General features: G+C 36.3%; 1 protein-coding gene across 2 annotated transcripts; it reads right to left on the minus strand.

Moving 5' to 3' along the window:
• Nucleotides 1-242: 242 nt before the first annotated feature.
• Nucleotides 243-12,767, minus strand: LOC136676956 (carnosine N-methyltransferase-like). 2 transcript variants are annotated; one of them, XM_066654270.1, is made up of 9 exons: nt 12,628-12,767; nt 11,648-11,858; nt 9,584-9,779; nt 8,257-8,423; nt 7,616-7,756; nt 6,713-6,891; nt 3,256-3,369; nt 3,031-3,134; nt 243-1,371 (listed from the first exon to the last, which is right to left on the minus strand). In XM_066654270.1, the coding sequence occupies exons 1-9, from the start codon at nt 12,632-12,634 to the stop codon at nt 1,189-1,191; spliced, it is 1,302 nt and encodes a 433-aa protein (XP_066510367.1). In that variant the 5' UTR covers nt 12,635-12,767; the 3' UTR covers nt 243-1,188. The 2 variants fall into 2 exon arrangements, with proteins under 2 accessions (XP_066510367.1, XP_066510369.1); XM_066654272.1 differs by lacking the exon at nt 12,628-12,767 and adding an exon at nt 12,493-12,620.
• Nucleotides 12,768-20,822: the final 8,055 nt, after the last annotated feature.

Raw genomic sequence — 20,822 nt, forward strand, 5'->3', positions numbered from 1 at the left:
ACACAACAAACATTTTAGGCTAGATTTTGGAAGGTGGTGTTGAGAAATATTCCTGCAGATTTCTTTAATTAGAGGCAAGGCAAATGTTACACAATAAACACGGGCAATGTTTCTTTTCCTTATGCTCAAAAAAAGTACAATCTTCATTTTATTGCCCACTGGTCTCTGATTTTGTAAAATGCAGTATATTGATTAAGGAAAAAAAGAAAAAAAAAAGAGTAAAACCAAGTAAACTTGTGCTTTTTTATTATTATTAAAAGGCTTTCAGTGTTTATAAGATCAATTCAAGTCACATTTCAAGTTCTGAAAATAAGAACAAACTTTGTTATTGTAAAATGAGTGTGTTAATAGTAGATTTGTTAGCACACACAATTAGACACCAAGTTTAAAAGTATTTGTATACTAATAAGGGCTGTATTACTTGTCGATATTCAGAGAAGAGCTGAGTTTGCATTCTAAATAAAATCTTTTGTGATGAATTGCTGGTTGCTGAAACTCTCCAGAATTGTTGTAAGAAATCAAAGAAATACAAAAATACCTTTTCTTATTTTTCTTTTCGGTGAAAAGCTTTCTTTAAACATGCCACTGGCATTACGTCCATACACAAACGGCAAGCCAATCACTGAAAGCACAACAGCACCGAGTACTTGACAAGTATTTGCCCAGATGCCACTCAGAGCCAAGTTAGAAATCGCATAACAATGGCAGCATCATGTAAGGATTTCTAAAATAATAATAACACTGAAAATGACCCTGGTCTGCTCTACTCCAGAGCACATAGGAATTAAGTGGAGCCATATGTTCTACTCCCTCTGTGTGTGTTAATTAGGAACCCAAACTGTTTGCAGTGCAGGTCATCAGAAATATACCTCAAAGATGGGTTTCTCAGTTTAGCTGGATAATTTGGCTTGAGGTGTGGGCTGTTCCGTTCAAGAAAAAAAACTCTGTCTCAAAAAAAACAACACACCTACATATTTCTGCTTTATCAAAAACTTCAGAAGAGCTGGATAAAACAATGAATTACAGAATAAGTACAGTGTCTTTTATACTCAGAACTGCAGCTAAGAATGGAATGAGGTCTAAGATCAAATAATTCATTCTTCTAGATTAAAAAAAAATACTCTTATGCCTTTAATGTCATTAAATGTGAGGCACTGCAATGAAGAGAAAGTTTCGGTCCTTCTGATGTCACGTTTTTGCTGCTGCTTCATTCTGTACACAGTCATCCAGCTGATTCTCTTTAGGGGACAGGGTTCCATTGGACAGGTGCTCCACAGGTTTCCGAACGACGAAAAAGACACAGTCATACAAATATCTGAGCATGGAGCGATCGTTTTCTGTGTATGTGGTGAGCACTGACTCTCTCTCCACCTAAAAACAGAAAAAGAACATTTCGTATGGATAGCAAACTACGCTAATTAAGATATGTTTAGAGTCAGAAGTTTGTTTCTTTAGTTTTGTGCTGAAGTTATGGGGCTAAGTAAGAAATGTAAGCCTGTAAACAAAACGTAATGTATGACAAAAAGACACTTTTCTGGTTCCTGGTATAAAGAAGATTATTAATAAGACAATCTGTCAAATGGCATTAAAAAATATAAATAGAAACCTCTAGACTGCCATTTACAGATTGGGTAAATTATGTAGAATGTTGTTCAGAATATTACTGTAAATAAATGACCTAACCCCATTAACAGAAAAGTTGGGATATTTATTAAAATGGATGATAACATGAATCTCAGATTTGTCTGAGATTTGACCAACTTAGTTGTATTTTGTTACGGCAGAGTTTTTGGGCCATGGCCTTGAGGGAGTGAAGATTAAAATAAATAAGTAAATAAATAAATAAATCTTAGAATAAAATCAGAATTAAAATCTCTGAATAATTCTGACTTAAAAAATAATAACAATAATTCTGAGAATAAAGCCAGAATATTTAGAGAAACACTGTTTCGTTATTTATTATAATATGTAGACAGACAGACTGACAGTCTGTGCGCCACTGAGTGCGTTGTGAAAGAAGCAGTCAGTGAAGTGAACAGAATTATTTATTAAATCCATCCACACGACTTTTCAACTAAACCCCATCAGTGCAGCCTCTGACTGCGATGGCTTTAGTTTATTGTACAAATCCATGAGCTACAACATGATGGAGCGTGGGCACACCAGTGTTCCACTCGCTCTGGATCGATCATATTCGTGATCATTTGTATCCTGTGAAACTATACGCCCTCTTCTGAATACACAGGTTCTTGCACCGATTCAGGGTTTAAATACTAATCACAATCTGGTCCTGATGTGGCAGAGAACAGTGTTTATTCCTAAAATCTATACCATAGTATGACTTCAGCAACACATTGCATTCCTCAGTTACACTGTGGTTGTGTCTGCCCCATTATAGGTTTTGAGAATTGAGGATACCAATTGTTGCCGTTTTGAAATTGGATTTTTTTTTTTAACCTAGTCTTGGTTGAGAGTTCAGCTGCTCAACAGTTTGTGTTTGCCACTGCCTAATTCTTTGCCCTATAATGCACTGTGGGAGACAGAGCTGGACTGAATGTAGGCCAGTCAAGCTTGCTTACTTTGTGTCTGAAGCTACTCTGTTGTAAGCACACCAGAAAGGGCTTTGCAACCTATTGGTAAAATTACCGTGAACAAAGCCATGGTGAGCTATGTCACATATTTACTTGCAATGACAGCCCTTTGGGGATGCTCATTTTATACATAATTATACATCATCTGTTACCAGCTCACATAGAGTAATGTTTCAATCAGTTTAACTTTGAACCTTTTTCTTTTATTTGCTCTCATCTAAATTTTTCTGTGTTCTTTACCCATCAGTTTCTACATTTATTTATATTTACACAATACAATTAACTTTGTCAGCTAAATATTTAAAGGAATTTATTTGTCCATTTTAAATATAAATAGAATACAGTTAAAAACAATCTTATTTATATTTTACTAAATGTCCCAACTACTACAATAAAGAGTTTTTATACTAATCTTTGTTGTGTTTCAGTGTTGTCTTACCTCCAGCTGAAATCCATATTTTAAAATAACATCTTTTATGTCTTCATAGCTCAGCTCAATAGACAGTTCATTGGCCATATTTTCAAAATGATACAGAAGAGGACCTTAAAATAAATGAAGGAATATATATATATACATATATAAAATGCTTTCAATATTACAATCTTCAGTACTGAAGTGTATATTACTATGGTTTATGCTGAATTGGATGTGTGGGGTTCTCACCCAGGTTGATCCAAACACCACCAGGTTTTAGAATATTCCATATGGTCTCTATATAATCAAGGACATTATGGGCAGTGTCGATAAAGAAGCAGGTAGCTACACAGTCCCAAGTGTCTACAGGAGACAACAAAATATTAGTTTCCACATAGGTCATTTTTCAATTTCTATTTCATAAACCTGACATGCACAGAAACTGATTAATTTGCCACCTGCTAAAGAGCCAGCTACAAGTGTTCCATGGAAGATACCATAAAAGTGTTAGAAGCGGCTTCCTAGCTAGCTTAGGTATAAAGTAATAATTCTTTACACAGCAATTAATACCAACCAATCTACATTACTTTTTATGTTGAGAAAAACGTTATTTTACTCTGTCTTAGAAAAGTAAAGAGTTTGCACACTGCAAATGCTTTAAAAGACACTTCAGTATCATTGAGCATAGGGCTGTGTGATATAACCAAAATTTTATATTCCAATACAGATTCATTCATATCCCAATAATGATAAATATCACGATATTACACGTTTTATGTAAATTCAGTGATTAAAAAAATAAATAAATAAAATGACCACATGGGGGATGAATAAATAAATAAATTAAATTAAATATTACTGTACGCTGAATAATATAACAATATTACACAATAGACAATAATATAAATTTTCTCACATTTGTGTCTTCTTGTATTTAGAAATTCTGCAAAGTGTTACTTAAACATTACATGTACTTAAAATTTTCAACTGCAGTTGCAAGCAAAAATATTGTATATTAATAATATACACTAATTAGCCTCCAAAATATAAATAGCCCAAAATATCAAAAGCAAACATCTAATTGCTTTTTAACAGTAAAACTATGTCCATGTTTGTGTGTGCTGACTTAACATGTCATCCAAACAACAAAAAGACTGCAGTAAAGCCTTTATTTAAGCAATAGAACACGAGGGAGTGTGTTATCACGAAATAACAGCACAGTTGTGATGGACACGTGAGCCGAAGGTGAGTGGTGTAGCCATCTCAGCCGTGCTGTTATTTCACGATAACACATCCATTAACAACGGTCTTTATTAAAAAACCCATGAATAACCATGTCCCAAATTCGGCAGAGGACTGATATTGGATAGAGTTTGCTTTTCAATCATGGCACGAATTCAGCACTGTTAACAACTGAAATGCAATCCCTGCTTTGCATTTTGCTTTGGCGCGTTCACAGCGCCACACAGTGGAATACAATACAGTTGAGCTGATTGCATTGTTCGGTGGTTTGTGTTCAATTCTGACATGAATTGAGCATTTAATTCTTTAAATGGTAATCGACACATTGTTTTTTTTCTGGTAAGGGACAGAGCAACATTAAATCAATGTAATGTCACAGGTCTGTGTTTAAAAGTAATCTCACGTGTATTGTATTTCAATGAAACACTTAGTAACACAAGTACCTTACAATGTAAAGCAATACAGTTGTGTACTAATTACATTTGGAGGTGACTGTATTCAATTCTGACACTAATTCAGCATGTAATTTTTATTGTTTTTCAGTAAAGAGGTCACAACGTGAAAACAACATAATAGCGGTTTTGCTTTTAATTTTGGCACGTGTTCTTCATGTTGGTTTGGAAAAGCAATGATGTGTGTGGATTGCATTTAACATCGTCCTATCGCAGTGATTGCTATTCAATTTGGCACCAATTCCTCTCCATATTAATGAAACCCAGTGTGCTCAGTCAAGCTGCAACTAACTAAAATATACGCATATTCCCTTTGTAGTAGACTGTAAGTAGGGAAGTAACTTGGTGGTTTCCACCAGCCAAACAGTGCATTATACATTATTCATATTGAACCAGGGTGGCATAACTTAATTTTAGACATTTTGTGCTAGGTTTTAAACCCACAGTCATGCCTAACATGTAATGTTAGTGCACTATGTAGGGAATGGGGATTGATTTGAGAGACACAATATGCGTCACAGCGACTGCATCTCTGAAGGGCTTTCGCTCCACTGGTTTCAGATGATAGAGCGCAATCTACAATAGACATTTTTCTATTGTCACGCGATATAAAAAAATAAATAAATAATAATAATTATAATGAATTTTATTTTTGGCACCTTTCAAGACTTGCAAGGTCACCATACATAAAGAAAAATCTAAGCAAGACAACATGTACAAAGAAAGCAAATTAAAGCTAGCTATATAAAAGAGATACATAAAATCAAGGGACTATGCTAATGACTGTATGCTGTCTTAAACAGGTGGGTTTTGAGGCGTGATTTAAAAATGTCCAGTGAGTGAATATTACAGATGTCCGGTGGGAGTTCCAAAAATGGGGGGCAGTGCGGCTAAAAGCTCTAAACCCCATGGTGGTCAGACGGGCTGGAGGGACAGTGAGACTGATGGATGAAGAGGATCTAAGAGTCCGGCAGTGTCTGTTTATGTGAAGGAGCTCTGTGAGGTACGGAGGGGCAAGGTGATGGATGGCCTTAAAAGTAAGCAATATGAGTTTAAAAATCAATACGAGATTTAACAGGGAGCCAGTTGAGCTGTTGAAGAACGGGGGTAATGTCATGAATGGATGGAGTTCTATTCAGGATACTGGCAGCATATATATATATATATATATATATATATATATATATATATATATATCGTATAGCATATATAATATATCGTCATTTCACACAGCCCTAATGGAAAAAACATTGGAAAACAGTAAGACTTTGTACTGGACTGGAGGTCAATAAAAATAAATAAAGCATCAAAGTTCCAAATACGCCCATACTTGACCAAACAAAGATGCCAAGCCCTACAGAAATGCAACTATACATAAGCAGCATATCTAAATTCTGACTTTCTGAAGACTTTGCCCCCAAATGGATTAGAATATTCAGGATAATAAAATAATTGCATATTTTGGAGTTAGTTCAGTAAACAAATAAAGGGTAGGGGTGGGCGATATGGCCCTTAAATAATATCACGATATTTTAGGGTATTTTCACGATAACGATATCTTTGGGGATATGACGAAACAATGAAAAATACTTTTATTCATTTCAAGAACACACTATTACTATAACAACAAAACATGTTATATTACTATTAATTATATTAAATATATGTAGTATATTTACACTGTACTTCACTGTGCCTAAACGACTCATGTAAAGAAAGCATGCCATATTATGGCTAATTGTATGATGTCGTGAGGTAAACATGTTAGAATATCATGCATTCACAATATTGACTTTTTAAAATCGTTTTAAAAATGATGATATTATTGCGAACGATACGATATGGTACAGCCCTAATAAGGGGTAAATTCTCAAACATGGTCCTGGAACAATTATACATTCCCCTACTTCACCCACTTCAAACCAAAAGATATGTTAATGAACTGATTAGTGAGATCAGAAAAATGCATATACTCCAGGACCATAGTAATAAGCAACGACAAACGGACTCACCTGAATCAGTGTAGACTTCTAAGAAGTCCCCGGCCGTCATGGAGAAGTTGGAATCTGGTGGAAGACTCTGGGGATTGACATCTGGGAAGGAGATTGGTCTTGTCTGATCAGCAGACTGTTTGTTATTGCTGAACTGGTGAACCCAGGGGTATAAAGTCAGCGCATTCTCTTTTTCACACCTGAGAAGAGAGACAGGTGTTTTGGCTTCTGTTTGTAAACCATCTACACTAAACTTTACATAATTGATACATAAGCTTGTGGCATTTACATAATTTACCTGTGCTTTTTATATTAATACTGGAAGTGTGAGCCCACCATGCTGACAAACACACTTACACACGTACAAGACTCAAACCCTCATCTGCACTTTTAATAACTCGTTATTCACACTGTTTTTTATTTAAACCACATTGAGAAGTCTCCTGGATGTGGATTGGGTGAACATTTTAATGAGATTTTGGTGACACTGACTTCTAGTATGTATTAGTTAGTTTGTTCTAACGGTAAAATACATATATGCAAAATCTGAAGCAAACATGTCTTAGCTGACTATATGTAGATTAAGTTGAAAATTGCACACAATGCCATTACGATCACAGCATGCCTTGTACTGCTGTACTGAGCCCCAGGGAGGAGAGAAACACTTTTTTTATTTTAGTTATTATGAAATTAAACAGTATTTCCCAACCTTGATCTTTATACAGATCACATATTTCACAGCTATTCTACACGTATTTTTTGACTGCATAAGAAAAATACACTACGAGGAAGAGTCCAGCCCAATTTTCCATTTTCTGTCTAAAGCCTTTCATAGGAGATGTTATCACTTATCAAGTAACCATATGACATCAAAAGTTCCTCAACAAGGTTTCACCATTCATCTTTCCTGTGAAGTCCCAATACCTGTTCAGGACAAAGTTGGAGGAGAAGAGCATGAAGAAACTCCATTCATTTCCCTGGCAAGAGTATCCCAGTCGAGCGATTTCCCACGTCAGCCTACCCAGACCAGCTCCAGGAATCAGGACATTCACCTCAGACACGTCGCTGTAGAAAAAGTACAGCATATATTCCTTTTTACTTGTTCCATAATGTGACATATTTCTGTCATATACCACCATGTGCTGCATTATCAGCAAGCTTTTTTCATGATTACAGATGCATTTCCATTCTTAAAAACATTACAAATGATGTGATTATTGCTATGGGGGCAGCTTGGGTCTAAACACGTTTGCTGATTCAGGACACCAGAATGGAAAGAACAATGGGGTAAGTGAATGAAGGAACAGTGCCTTCTCTTCCTTCATATTTGTTTATTTATCTTTATGAGCTGGAAGTGCTGAACTGCATACCGACCGCTTCAAACAACTCAGTAAGAAATGTTGGTTACATCTAAATAAGCAGCTATCTGACTCCAACGGGACTTCAAGAAGAAAAATTGAGATTTAAACCTTTAGCCATAAAGTTGTACACCCATGATATATATGACATAAAATATGTATCTGGGACAGTACTTTTAATGCGCTCTGTGTATGCATTTCACCCACCACTGGTCAGGAGGGAACTGTTTTTGTATCTCATCTATGATAGGAGTGTAGCAAGAGTCCCGCTCAGCTTTGCCTGCCTCACTCCAGTCACGCACAAACTGCTTAATGGTGGATTTCAGCTTGTCCATGTCAAACGTTGAAGATGGTCCAACTTTCCTCAAGTTGTCCTGAGTGCACAAAAACAGAGAGAACAGTGAAATATCAGTATCTTGTAAGTTTTTCAGTGAAAATGTATGACTTAAATTTTAATATACAGTTTTATAAAATTACATAACATTATTAAAAATGATATAAAATTACATGCTGCAGCAGCTAGTATTGCGACCAGATCAGTAGTAAACTTTAATAGCTAAAAATTAATAGCTTAATGAATAGTATTTTTATTGCTATACCTTGCATGATTCGACGCACTAATTGTGTCTTCAATTATCTGTTTGAATTAGAAACCAAATGATTGTAGCCTAAACCACAATGCACTAGGCCTTCAGAATTACTGTAACGTGTACTAAATGATGAGAATAAGCTTCTGAAAATTTGAATAATCAATGCTATAAAATGCTGTTCGGGTCAACCCAACTAGTACTGGGTGATAAAGATTTTCTCTAACGCGATAATAAGCTTATGTCATTCAAATTCTGTAAAACTTCCACAATTGGGGACAGCAGGGAAAGGGAGCTCAGTTGGAGAGGTAGTGGGGTGTTTCAGATTGCCACACTAACCCCGGATGCGACGGGAAAGAGGGGAAAGCAAAGTAACAAACTGAGCCAAACACGTGTGTGTCGCTGTTCTTATTGCTCTGAATTTCATGCCCTAAGTAAATGTAAACGGATTAGAACTGTTTGTTAAGTGTGAAGCTTGCTTCGTACCTGGAGCTGTCAGATAATGTATTTTAGTCTTAAGTTTCTTAGGCTTATTCTTTAGTCATTTTATCAGCATTGACACTTGGCACTCTCGAATGCTTTATACGTTTATTGATTATGCAGTATAGGTATTTTTGGACTGCATTTAAATGATTTTTGCAGAGGCAAATTTTCACAAATCTGACCAAACAATTCGAGCAAATACTGCATCTCAGAGTGATCGTCATGTTTGTTTGTGTGTGTTTTGACTGAAATGCCCATACCCAATAAAAAGGCCAGTATGGTAAGAATAGTGAACAACTACTTATTCAGCATTTCCTCTGAAATCAAGGGTATTAATAGGAGAAGTGACAATACAACAATACAAAATCAGCCCAAATTCACCTAAAATGTTCATAATCAGCTCATTAATATCTACACTGTAACAGAGCGTTTTATATTTCCTCTACTCACAGAGCTTCACTCACCTCCTCCCCATACTCAATGTTCTCGAACATGTGGATACAGTTTTGGACGATGGCCTGCAGCACCTCGTAGTTCTGGTCTACACAGCGGCGGATCTTGGCCAGGTTTGGCAGGAAACCAGAGAGAAGGCGCTGGTGTTTTTGAGGAAGACTGCGGAACTGCCGCTCGGTTCGGTTCACACGCTCCTGGACGTGGGTTCTGATCAGAGAGAGGGGCATGACAAACGGGAGGGCAAGGTTACAGTAGTATTAGGGGTGTAGCAATATTCTTTTCATGATTAATGCATATAATCTAAAGGCAACAATAGAACACCATCAGAAAAAAGTACATAGGCTACATGACTTAAAAGTAGACAACCATTTATCACATTTTTTTTTTCTGAAACTTGGATTATTAACAGAAATTGACAGATGCTCCCCACACCAAACTTTACTGCAAAAACTGCCACTACTCTTCTAGAACAGCTGTAGACTAGATGCGGGAACATGTGTGTGAGGTGAGGTTTTGTCTGACTCACAACGGCAGCTCCCAAAATTATGCCGTGTTTGTTGAAACAATACAAATCCTCCTGAGATTGGGGCAACAAGGAACGAAAAACCTCTACTGATCTGTCTGAACTGGGGTGCAGAGACAGGTTTAGTCCCAAAACACAAAGACAACACTCAAATACACAAGTAAATATTGCTTAATGCTACCACCACTGTTGCTGTGGTTTCCAAAGCCCACGGCTCCTGTTTCCAACGTTATCTTACGATGTCACCAGCTTTATTTCAGTTGGAGCTGCTAGTGGAAACGTGACCAGGGACCATGGACCAAAAAGCAAGTACAACCTAGTAAAGTAAGTACCATGCAGTGGAAAAGACCACAGTAGAGAAGGTATGATTTGGGTGGTGGATAATTTTCAGAGCTGAAGTGGAGCTGTTAGAGTGTGTTGTGTTGGTCCACCTTCCATCCATCCATCCATCCATTATCTGTAACCGCTTATCCAATTTAGGGTCGCGGGGGGTCCAGAGCCTACCTGGAATCATCGGGCACAAGGCGGGAATACACCCTGGAGGGGACGCCAGTCCTTCACAGGGCAACACAGACACACACACATTCACTCACACCTACGGACACTTTCGAGTCGCCAATCCACCTGCAACGTGTGTTTTTGGACTGTGGGAGGAAACCGGAGCACCCGGAGGAAACCCACGCGGACACGGGGAGAACACACCAACTCCTCACAGACAGTCACCCGGAGCTGGAATCGAACCCACAACCTCCAGGCCCCTGGAGCTGTGTGACTGCGACACCACCTGCTGCGCCACCGTGCCGCCCGTTGGTCCACCTTGCTGATGTAAAATCAGAGGCAATAGTTCATCTGTTTCTGTACAGTTTGTGTTGCTGTATCTGATCCCTGCATACTACAGCAGCACACACACTAACACGCCATCATCTCATCAGGGCTGCTGCTGTGCTGAGAATTATCCACCACACAAATCATACCTGTTCTTTGGTGGTCATGTGAGGGTCCTGACCAGGATAAAGAACAGGATAAAGGGGAGCAAAGAGTTGTGCGTTGCAACAGATAGAGAACAATCTGTAATTGTTGAGGCTGACAACGTTACTTTACTCACAGGGCACTGTGGCATTTAAGGTGGAAGGGGAATTTACCCACACCCCCATAAAAAGCTTCAGTTCACGATTCGGTTCTCGGTAGTATTCAGTACTATTATTAAACAGCATTTTAAGAACTATTTTACATTTACGGAAATAATATTCCATCAATATTTTATCATTTAACACGTTTTATCCATCCATTCAAGGCTTATTCCGTTAAAATGATTCCTGACTAGAAGCTAACTTATGTTATCACTTAGCTCCCCTATGCAATAAATTCATTATATGGATTCATTAGCGGATTTGTAAACCGTGCAGCTTTTGATTGTAAAAACGCTAATTCTGGGCTAAAATGTGTTTAGAGTTAGTGTGGAGAGTTTGTGTAAGTTGTTTACATTTAGCGCGCTAAATCGCTAGCACCGAGCTTCAGTAACTGATCCATTCCCGAATAAAGCGGGAGTTACCTGTAATATCTGAAAGCGTCGATGATTTTCCAGAAATGTTGGCGCTCCAGACGGGCCTCCTCCTCCGGGGACAGCTTGGGTTTTCCTCGGTAAATGTGAGATTCCTCCTGGCCTGTGTCTGGAGCTCTGTCGCCCATTCTGTTGGCCGCCATGGACCACAGCCGGGAAAATAATAAACTCATCTTTTCAGAAGTAAAGTCCTTCGACCGCTCTGCCCCAGAAAATGAGGATCACTCAATATTTCATAATTAATATATTTATTTTACTAAAATAATGAGACATAGCTAGTATAGCAGTCTGACTGCATATATGTCTGGACATTTAGACATGCTTAAAAATTTTCCACAGCTAAGATTTACATAATTGACTTCTATCTCATATCATAAGAAGCATTTCACTATATTTCACTAGTTAATGAGTTCCTTTCTCCGTTTAATGATGTAGTATGTCATTGGCAGATCCCCAGTAAACAATTAGCCGTTGATTCAACGTTGAAATAACGTAATGACCGCCGTCTAATCAACGTTCTCTTAAGGTTGAAAATGAACCACGGTAAAGTTAGTTTTATTTTCGATATTCGGTTTTCCGGCGTCAATAACTTTTCAAACTAAGGTTATATCTGACAGAGGGTTACATATTCTGAATGGTACGGACACGGAGAACAATGCACACTGTTTTTATGGACGCTCCGGTGCATTTGATATATGCTCCTTTTCCTTTCAATAGCTAAAAAAACAGACCGTTTTTGACATCGCAACAAAGTGCATTCGTTTCTAGACTCTGTCTACAGCACCGCACACCATCGTCTTTCAGCCTAATTTGCTTAAATACGATTAAATACGTACTTTCCTGTCGCCGCTAACAACAGGTGACAATCTTCAATAGCTTCGTTTTCACTGTGTTTATAAACATCAGATTGGCCGTGTTAGATACTTGGAGTGATGGGGAAGAATGCACACCAAATGTGTTTTCATACTGACCTCTCATTAACAGTTAAATTAGGAATTTAGGTCTCTCTCTCTCCCTCTCTCTGTCTCTCTCTCACTCACTCACTCACTCACTCAGTCTGTCTCACTCTCAGTCTGTCTCTCACTCTGTTTGTCTGTCTGATCTGATTCACCCAGGAGGGGTCAGGTAGTGAGGACTGTGGACACAGTGAAGAATACCAGAGACTGTGAGAAGTAGTGAAGCAGAAAGCTTTATTTAAAGAGAATGTTAAAGTTCTAACTGTAATTCTGTTTTTGGAATTTGTTCTTTTAAATGTTAAGCCTTTATTTTTTTTAATATAAAGTGTACATTGTGTTTGATATCATGCACATGATTTATTTTATCAATAAAATGATTGATGGATAGAAAAATCTTTTTTTTAATGAATTTTTAAATTTATTTTTTAATAACTTTTCAACCAAGTTACATAAGACTTTAAATTCAACTGTGCCTTGTAGACATTAATCACACTAATCACGAACACCCTTTGGTTTGTCTATAAAATTAAATTCTTATTTTTTATTGAATTTTTTTAAATTGAATTTTCAATTACTTTTCAGTCAAGTTATATAAGACTTTAAATTCAACTGTGCATTGTAAACATTAATCACACTAACCATGCACACCCTTTGGTTTGTCTATAAAATTAAATTCTTGGTTTTTATTGAATTTTTTAATTTTTAATTTTCAATAACTTTTCAAAAAAGTTATATAAGACTTTAAATTCAACTGTGCATTGTAGACATTAATCACACTAATCACGAACACCCTTTGGTTTGTCTATAAAATTAAATTCTTATTTTTTATTGAATTTTTTAAAATTGAATTTTCAATAACTTTTCAAAAAAGTTATATAAGACTTTAAATTCAACTGTGCATTGTAGACATTAATCACACTAACCATGCACACTCTTTGGTTTGTCTGTAAAATTAAATTCTTGGTTTTTATTGAATTTTTTAATTTTTAATTTTCAATAACTTTTCAAAAAAAGTTATATAAGACTTTAAAGTCAACTGTGCATTGTAGACATTAATCACACTAACCATGCACACCCTTTGGTTTGTCTGTAAAATTAAATTCTTGGTTTTTATTGAATTTTTTAATTTTTAATTTTCAATAACTTTTCAAAAAAAGTTATATAAGACTTTAAAGTCAACTGTGCATTGTAGACATTAATCACACTAACCATGCACACTCTTTGGTTTGTCTATAAAATTAAATTCTTGGTTTTTATTGAATTTTTTAAAATTAAATGTTCAATAACTTTTCAACCAAGTTACATACAAGTTTAAAATCAACTGTGCATTGTAGACATTAATCACACTAACCATGCACACCCTTTGGTTTTTCTGTAAAATTAAATTCTTGGTTTTTATTGAATTTTTTAAAATTGAATTTTCAATAATTTTTCAACCAAGTTACTTACAAGTTTAAAATCAGCTGTGCAGTGTAGACATTAATCACACTAATCATGCACACCCTTTGGTTTGTCTATAAAATTAAATTCTTGATTTTTGTTACATTTTTTAAAAATTTTAAATCAATAAAGCTATAACAATTTGCTTAAAATATGAAAAAAATGTACAAAAATTGTTATCATTCGAGAACATGAGTCTCAGACTAGTAATTTTCACATTCTCTGCTTCATAACTTTTTTATTTTTTAAAATTTTTGCTTTAAGATATATATATATATATTATTTTTAAATAAGGATTGCACATGATTTGCTTGAGGCAGATTTCTCATTATTTGTCTTTATGTTTACATAAATTAAATACTCATGCAAATATCTTAAGAAAATAAAAAAAGCTATCATCTCTGCTGAACCACTGGTGGTTTCAGACTAGTAATTTTCACATTCTCTGCGTCATAACTTTTTTTATTTTTTTAAGATATTTGCATGAGTATTTAATTTATGTAAACATAAAGACAAATAATGAGAAATCTGCCTCAAGCAAATCATGTGCAATCCTTATTTAAAAATAATATATATATATATATATATCTTATATATATATATATATATATCTTAAAGCAAATATTTTAAAAAATAAAAAAGTTATGAAGCAGAGAATGTGAAAATTACTAGTCTGAGACTCATGTTCTCGAATGATAACAATTTTTGTACATTTTTTTCATATTTTAAGCAAATTGTTATAGCTTTATTGATTTAAAATTTTTAAAAAATGTAACAAAAATCAAGAATTTAATTTTATAGACAAACCAAAGGGTGTGCATGATTAGTGTGATTAATGTCTACAATGCACAGTTGATTTTAAACTTGTATGTAACTTGGTTGAAAAGTTATTGAAAATTTAATTTAAAAAAATTCAATAAAAACCAAAAATTTTATTTTATAGACAAACCAAAGGGTGTGCATGGTTAGTGTGATTAATGTCTGCAATGCACAGTTTAATTTAAAGTCTTATGTAACTTGGTTGAAAAGTTATTGAAAATTCAATTTTAAAAAATTCAATAAAAAATAAGAATTTAATTTTACAGACAAACCAAAGGGTGTTCGTGATTAGTGTGATTAATGTCTACAATACACAGCTGTATTTAAAGTCTTATGTAACTTGGTTGAAAAGTTATTAAAAAATAAATTTAAAAATTCATTAAAAAAAAGATTTTTCTATCCATCAATCATTTTATTGATAAAATAAATCATGTGCATGATATCAAACACAATGTACACTTTATATTAAAAAAATAAAGGCTTAACATTTAAAAGAACAAATTCCAAAAACAGAATTACAGTTAGAACTTTAACATTCTCTTTAAATAAAGCTTTCTGCTTCACTACTTCTCACAGTCTCTGGTATTCTTCACTGTGTCCACAGTCCTCACTACCTGACCCCTCCTGGGTGAATCAGATCAGACAGACAAACAGAGTGAGAGACAGACTGAGAGTGAGACAGACTGAGTGAGTGAGTGAGTGAGTGAGAGAGAGACAGAGAGAGGGAGAGAGAGAGACCTAAATTCTTAATTTAACTGTTAATGAGAGGTCAGTATGAAAACACATTTGGTGTGCATTCTTCCCCATCACTCCAAGTATCTAACACGGCCAGTCTGATGTTTATAAACACAGTGAAAACGAAGCTATTGAAGATTGTCACCTGTTGTTAGCGGCGACAGGAAAGTACGTATTTAATCGTATTTAAGCAAATTAGGCTGAAAGACGATGGTGTGCGGTGCTGTAGACAGAGTCTAGAAACGAATGCACTTTGTTGCGATGTCAAAAACGGTCTGTTTTTTTAGCTATTGAAAGGAAAAGGAGCATATATCAAATGCACCGGAGCGTCCATAAAAACAGTGTGCATTGTTCTCCGTGTCCGTACCATTCAGAATATGTAACCCTCTGTCAGATATAACCTTAGTTTGAAAAGTTATTGACGCCGGAAAACCGAATATCGAAAATAAAACTAACTTTACCGTGGTTGAAAATGAAAGTTGAAAAGACGACTATTAGACGTATTTTGGACGTCCATTGACGTTAATAATTGGTCCCGAAATAAATTACTTGTATAAAACGCGTTTTTGGACGTCCACTGACGTTATCGATTGGTCACCACTTAACTAACTTATTAAGATGGATTTTGGACGTCCATTGACGTTTAAAATATGTCCTTGACGGACAGACTACTTTTAGAACTATTTTGAACGTCCAGAGACGTTCCTTGTTTACTGGGTCTTAAATTATAAATGAATTTTTAATTTAAATATGAAGACTAAGTTGTCATCAAGACTTGAAAAAATAGACTGTAAGGGTACATAAATCATAAATCCCCAGAACTACACACAGACATTAACAAATAATTATTTTTATTTTTCATATTGAAAAAAAGCATAAAAATATACAAACATAATTAAATACACACAAAATCAGTCATAAAGTTATGACCACCTCGTCTCAGCACTCACTGTCCATTCTTTCAGCTCCACTGACAATACAAGAGCACTGTTTAATAATTATACAGGTAACACTTTAAATTACAGCCTGCTAATTACTTGTTAGGTACAGAGTAAGTACCTGTCAATTAAGCTATCAAATAAATAAGTACTGAGAAAGTAACACGTATGATACTAGAGACACGTGGTTATTACTGGGTATCTTACAAACACTTTACAAAAAATGCACGTAACTACATTTCGAATCCATTGTATTTCTAAGCATAATTATAGGTTATAAAATTTTATTAAAAGTATGACAGCTTATGCAAGTGACTATTACTGTCCTTTTTTTATAAATAATGGATGCAGCTACTGTTTTGAATTCTGAATGTAATTATAGGTCATTTTAAATTATTTACAGTGCACATACAGAGAAGGACATGTTCAGCTACTTTCAGCACAGGCACTAGCAGAGTTTCATGGTGCATGGTACCAAAATACATGATAGGATATAAGAAAATAATCATCATCCCATTCTCTGGAGATATATTTCACTGTTTAGCCTTTATGTATTGAGGCATTATATGTACATAGCTGACTAATGATGAAATGGTTGTTTCTCTTCTGCTCACATGGGTACAGCAGGGAATATGCATCAGTGTTTCCTGCTTCCTCAGCTCAGAAGACTTACCTTTGGGTCTTCACTCAAGAGGTCAGTGGCATATATCATCAATATGAAGTCAGCAATAAATAGTCAATCATTCATTATCTGTAACCGCTTATCCAGTTCAGGGTCGCGGTGGGTCCGGAGCCTATCTGGAATCATTAGGCGCAAGGCAGGAATACACCCTGGAGGGGGTGCCAGTCCTTCACAGTTCAACACACACACACACACACACACATATTTGCTCACACACCCACACGTACAGACACCTTTGAGCAGCCAATCCACCTACCAACCTGTGTTTTTAGACCATGGGAGCACCTGGAGGAAACCCACACAGGCACAGAGAGAACACACCAAACTCCTTACAGACAGTCACCCAGAGCTGGACTTGAACCCACAACCTCAGGATTTTGGAGCTGTGTGACTGTGACACTATCTGTTGTGCCACCGTGCTGCCCTAAATAGTCATATACTTATATATACTTATACTTAGTCAAATACTTATTAATTAATAATTTCTAATTTTATTAATTTTCCTATGATTGATCTGCTGAGTGGGCAGTGAGTCACACAACTCCAGGGGCCTGGAGGTTGTGGGTTCGATTCCCGCTCCGGGTGGCTGTCTGTGAGGAGTTTGGTGTGTTCTCCCTGTGTCTGCGTGGGTTTCCTCCAGGTGGCTGTCTGTGAGGAGTGTGGTGTGTTCTCCCTGTGTCTGCATGGGTTTCCTCCGGGTGCTCCGGTTTACTCCCACAGTCCAAAAAACACACGTTGGTAGGGGGATTGGCGACTCAAAAGTGTCCGTAGGTGTGAGTGTGTGTCTGTGTTGCCCTGTGAAGGACTGGTGCCTCCTCCAGGGTGTATTCCTGCCTTGCGCCCAATGATTCCAAGTCCACCGCGACCCTGAACTGGATAAGCGGTTACAGATAATGAATGAATGAATGAATGATCTGCTGAGTGGTTAAAATAGGAAGGGCATCCTGAGTAAAAACTATGCCAGACCTGTGAGCAGAACGTGGTTGGTCCGCTGTGGTGACCCTGGACAGGAGCAACCAAAAGATGAAGATCTGCTGAGTGGGTAACAGATACAACTTTATTTAAAAATAAACTTGATTTAAGAGTGGGGTCTTTTTCTTGAATATACAGTTGATTTCAGTGAGCAAATTTCACAAATAAACATAGCACACACATATAATACAGAAAAGTTTTTATTTTATTCATTTAGATAAACAATAAACAATCATATAATTAAATTAATTATTAAAGCTTCATAGACTGGGTTAATTGGCAAACCAAACCTCTCATTGGACCTGTAATAATGTTTAATAATGTAAAAATTCCAAGTGTAAAATTCCAAATGTAAAATTATGGACTTGGCATTCAACCCTGAAAATCACACTTGAGAAACTACCAGAATCCCCTAAGAATGAGCTTTTACAGCCAGATGAGGGTCTGGGTCTGAAGTGAAGGTCCTGGGCAATCATTCAGAAGTGTGGTCAGGAAATCTTAAGTACCGCCTCTCTCCGGGTTTCTCTCTCATAGCGCTGTGATTCCTGGTGATGAAGGATAAGTTGCACAAGCCTTTGGAGATGTTAGCAGTTCCCAAGTTGAGTGGGAGGTTCTTCGGCACTCTGGGTGGCAGATTCAGCGACTCGGTGTAGCACTTGTTCCTGCGTGAATGCCAACGTCCATAGTACTATAACTTCTGATCTATAAACTATCATCCCTGATCTCTGACGTGTCTACTTGCTTGGCCAAATCAAGTTTACAAGCCGCTGATCAGTTCTAATGTGGAAGTTTTGTTGAGCAACAAAAAACAAATGAACAAAGTAAAATAAAATAAAACAATTAACTCAAAAGTACTATTTCTTTCTGCAGAAGGTTCAATACTTAAAATAAAGTCTGTTCTTTTGGAGATTTCACTCTGTGAAATGAGTGTTTGAGCATTTCTGAGAAGAGTGAGTTGCCTTTGTTGAACACCCTGAAGTCGATTCATACTTAGTCGATCCTCCGTGCTTGAACTGAAGATCAGAACCTAACTCGAACTGAACTCCAAACTCTTACTCCTACTGAAGATGGACTGAAATGAAGATTAGTGATGTGTGGATCAATACTGAAATATCGATACCTTTGATACAAGATCTTTATGCCCTAAAATCGATTCTCAAATCGATTCTTTGGTGCCGCAGACAGACACTATCCAGGTACAGAGAGAGAATATGTGGGGCTTAAAGCAGTACTAAGAACTGTTGCTATTAGAGTTCAAATATACGAATGTAGTTAGGAAATATTTAATGAAATAATCACATGCTTCAACAAAGAGTTACATGAGCTCAGCTTGGATAATAATGTCTATCACTGAGATAATCTCTCAGACTTTGTGCTTATATATAGCAAGCTCATTTGTGAGCGAGAAGAAAGTTGGACAAAGAAAGACATTGCTTAATTGAACCCATAATGAGTGTGGATCTTGAATCCAGATTATAATTAAACTTTATACCTTTACATAACATTGTTCTAACTGTTCACTGAATGTCAAGTTTATCCTTTGTTTCCTTGAATGCTAGGATGTCAGCTTTTGGCGTTCTCAATGGGGTAACACTGTGTGGATGTCTCATGGAACTAAACAAAGTTTACGTACAGGAAGAGGTGCAGAGATTCACAAATGCAAACAGTATGAATTATATTTGCCCAGCATAATCATGTATTAAGTTGTCTTTGGTTTACATGTTTAATGCATATTTGTATGGATTTGTTTTTTAGATAGTTTATTACAAAGATTGGTGGTTCCAAATGAATTTTCCACAGATTACCAATAAAGAGTATGACTTATGCAGGTTGAATGCACACAGGATATAACCAGCACTGGCTTATCTATTACTGAAGAAAATGAGTGAGTACTCCCTGTAAGTTCACTGTTGTTACGCTACCTTTTTATGACAAAAAGTGGTGAAATTTCTTTTATCTGCATTTGATGCTTCTAGGGCTGATCTGAAGAAGCTGCTTTTTTGTCTTAGGACTAATGTTAAATTAGCAGTAAAACCAACAGCGGATCAAATAAACAGTTTTTGAATGTGCACTTAGTGCTTTTAGATGCAAAATATTTGACCTTCAAGAGAATTTCTCAGACTCCTTATGAGACATGCAAGTTATCATATTTTTGAAGGGCCTGATTTGAGTAAATCTCACAGTGTGTCAGCCCAAGGGCAGCTGCACTTTGGGCAATATCTCAGGGACTGGACTGATGGTCATATCGTGTTGCTGGGCCAAACTGGCATCTTGATGGAAATGCGATTTTGGAAGAAAGTATTACTTATAAACATTTAAAGCAGTAATAGCTGCTACGGGATGTGCACTACAGTACTATGAACAATGTCAATATGCTGTTTTTGTACATTAAAGCACATATCTGCAGTACACTTTTTTTTAGGTGGAGGATTGTTATTCATAGGTGCATGGCAATTGATTGCTTTTTAGATGCTGTGGCGAATTATGCAATACCTTTGAGGGTCAGGACAGATTGTGGGGGAGAGAACAATGCTGTCTGTTAATTCATGAACGTTTTCAGAGGCTGTGAGTGAAGAAGGGCTCCCAGAGGACCAAGCACACACAATAATCGCTTTGAGAGAATC

The sequence above is a fragment of the Hoplias malabaricus genome, chromosome X2 (assembly GCF_029633855.1).
Source record: "Hoplias malabaricus isolate fHopMal1 chromosome X2, fHopMal1.hap1, whole genome shotgun sequence".
Taxonomy (NCBI): Eukaryota; Metazoa; Chordata; class Actinopteri; order Characiformes; family Erythrinidae; genus Hoplias; species Hoplias malabaricus.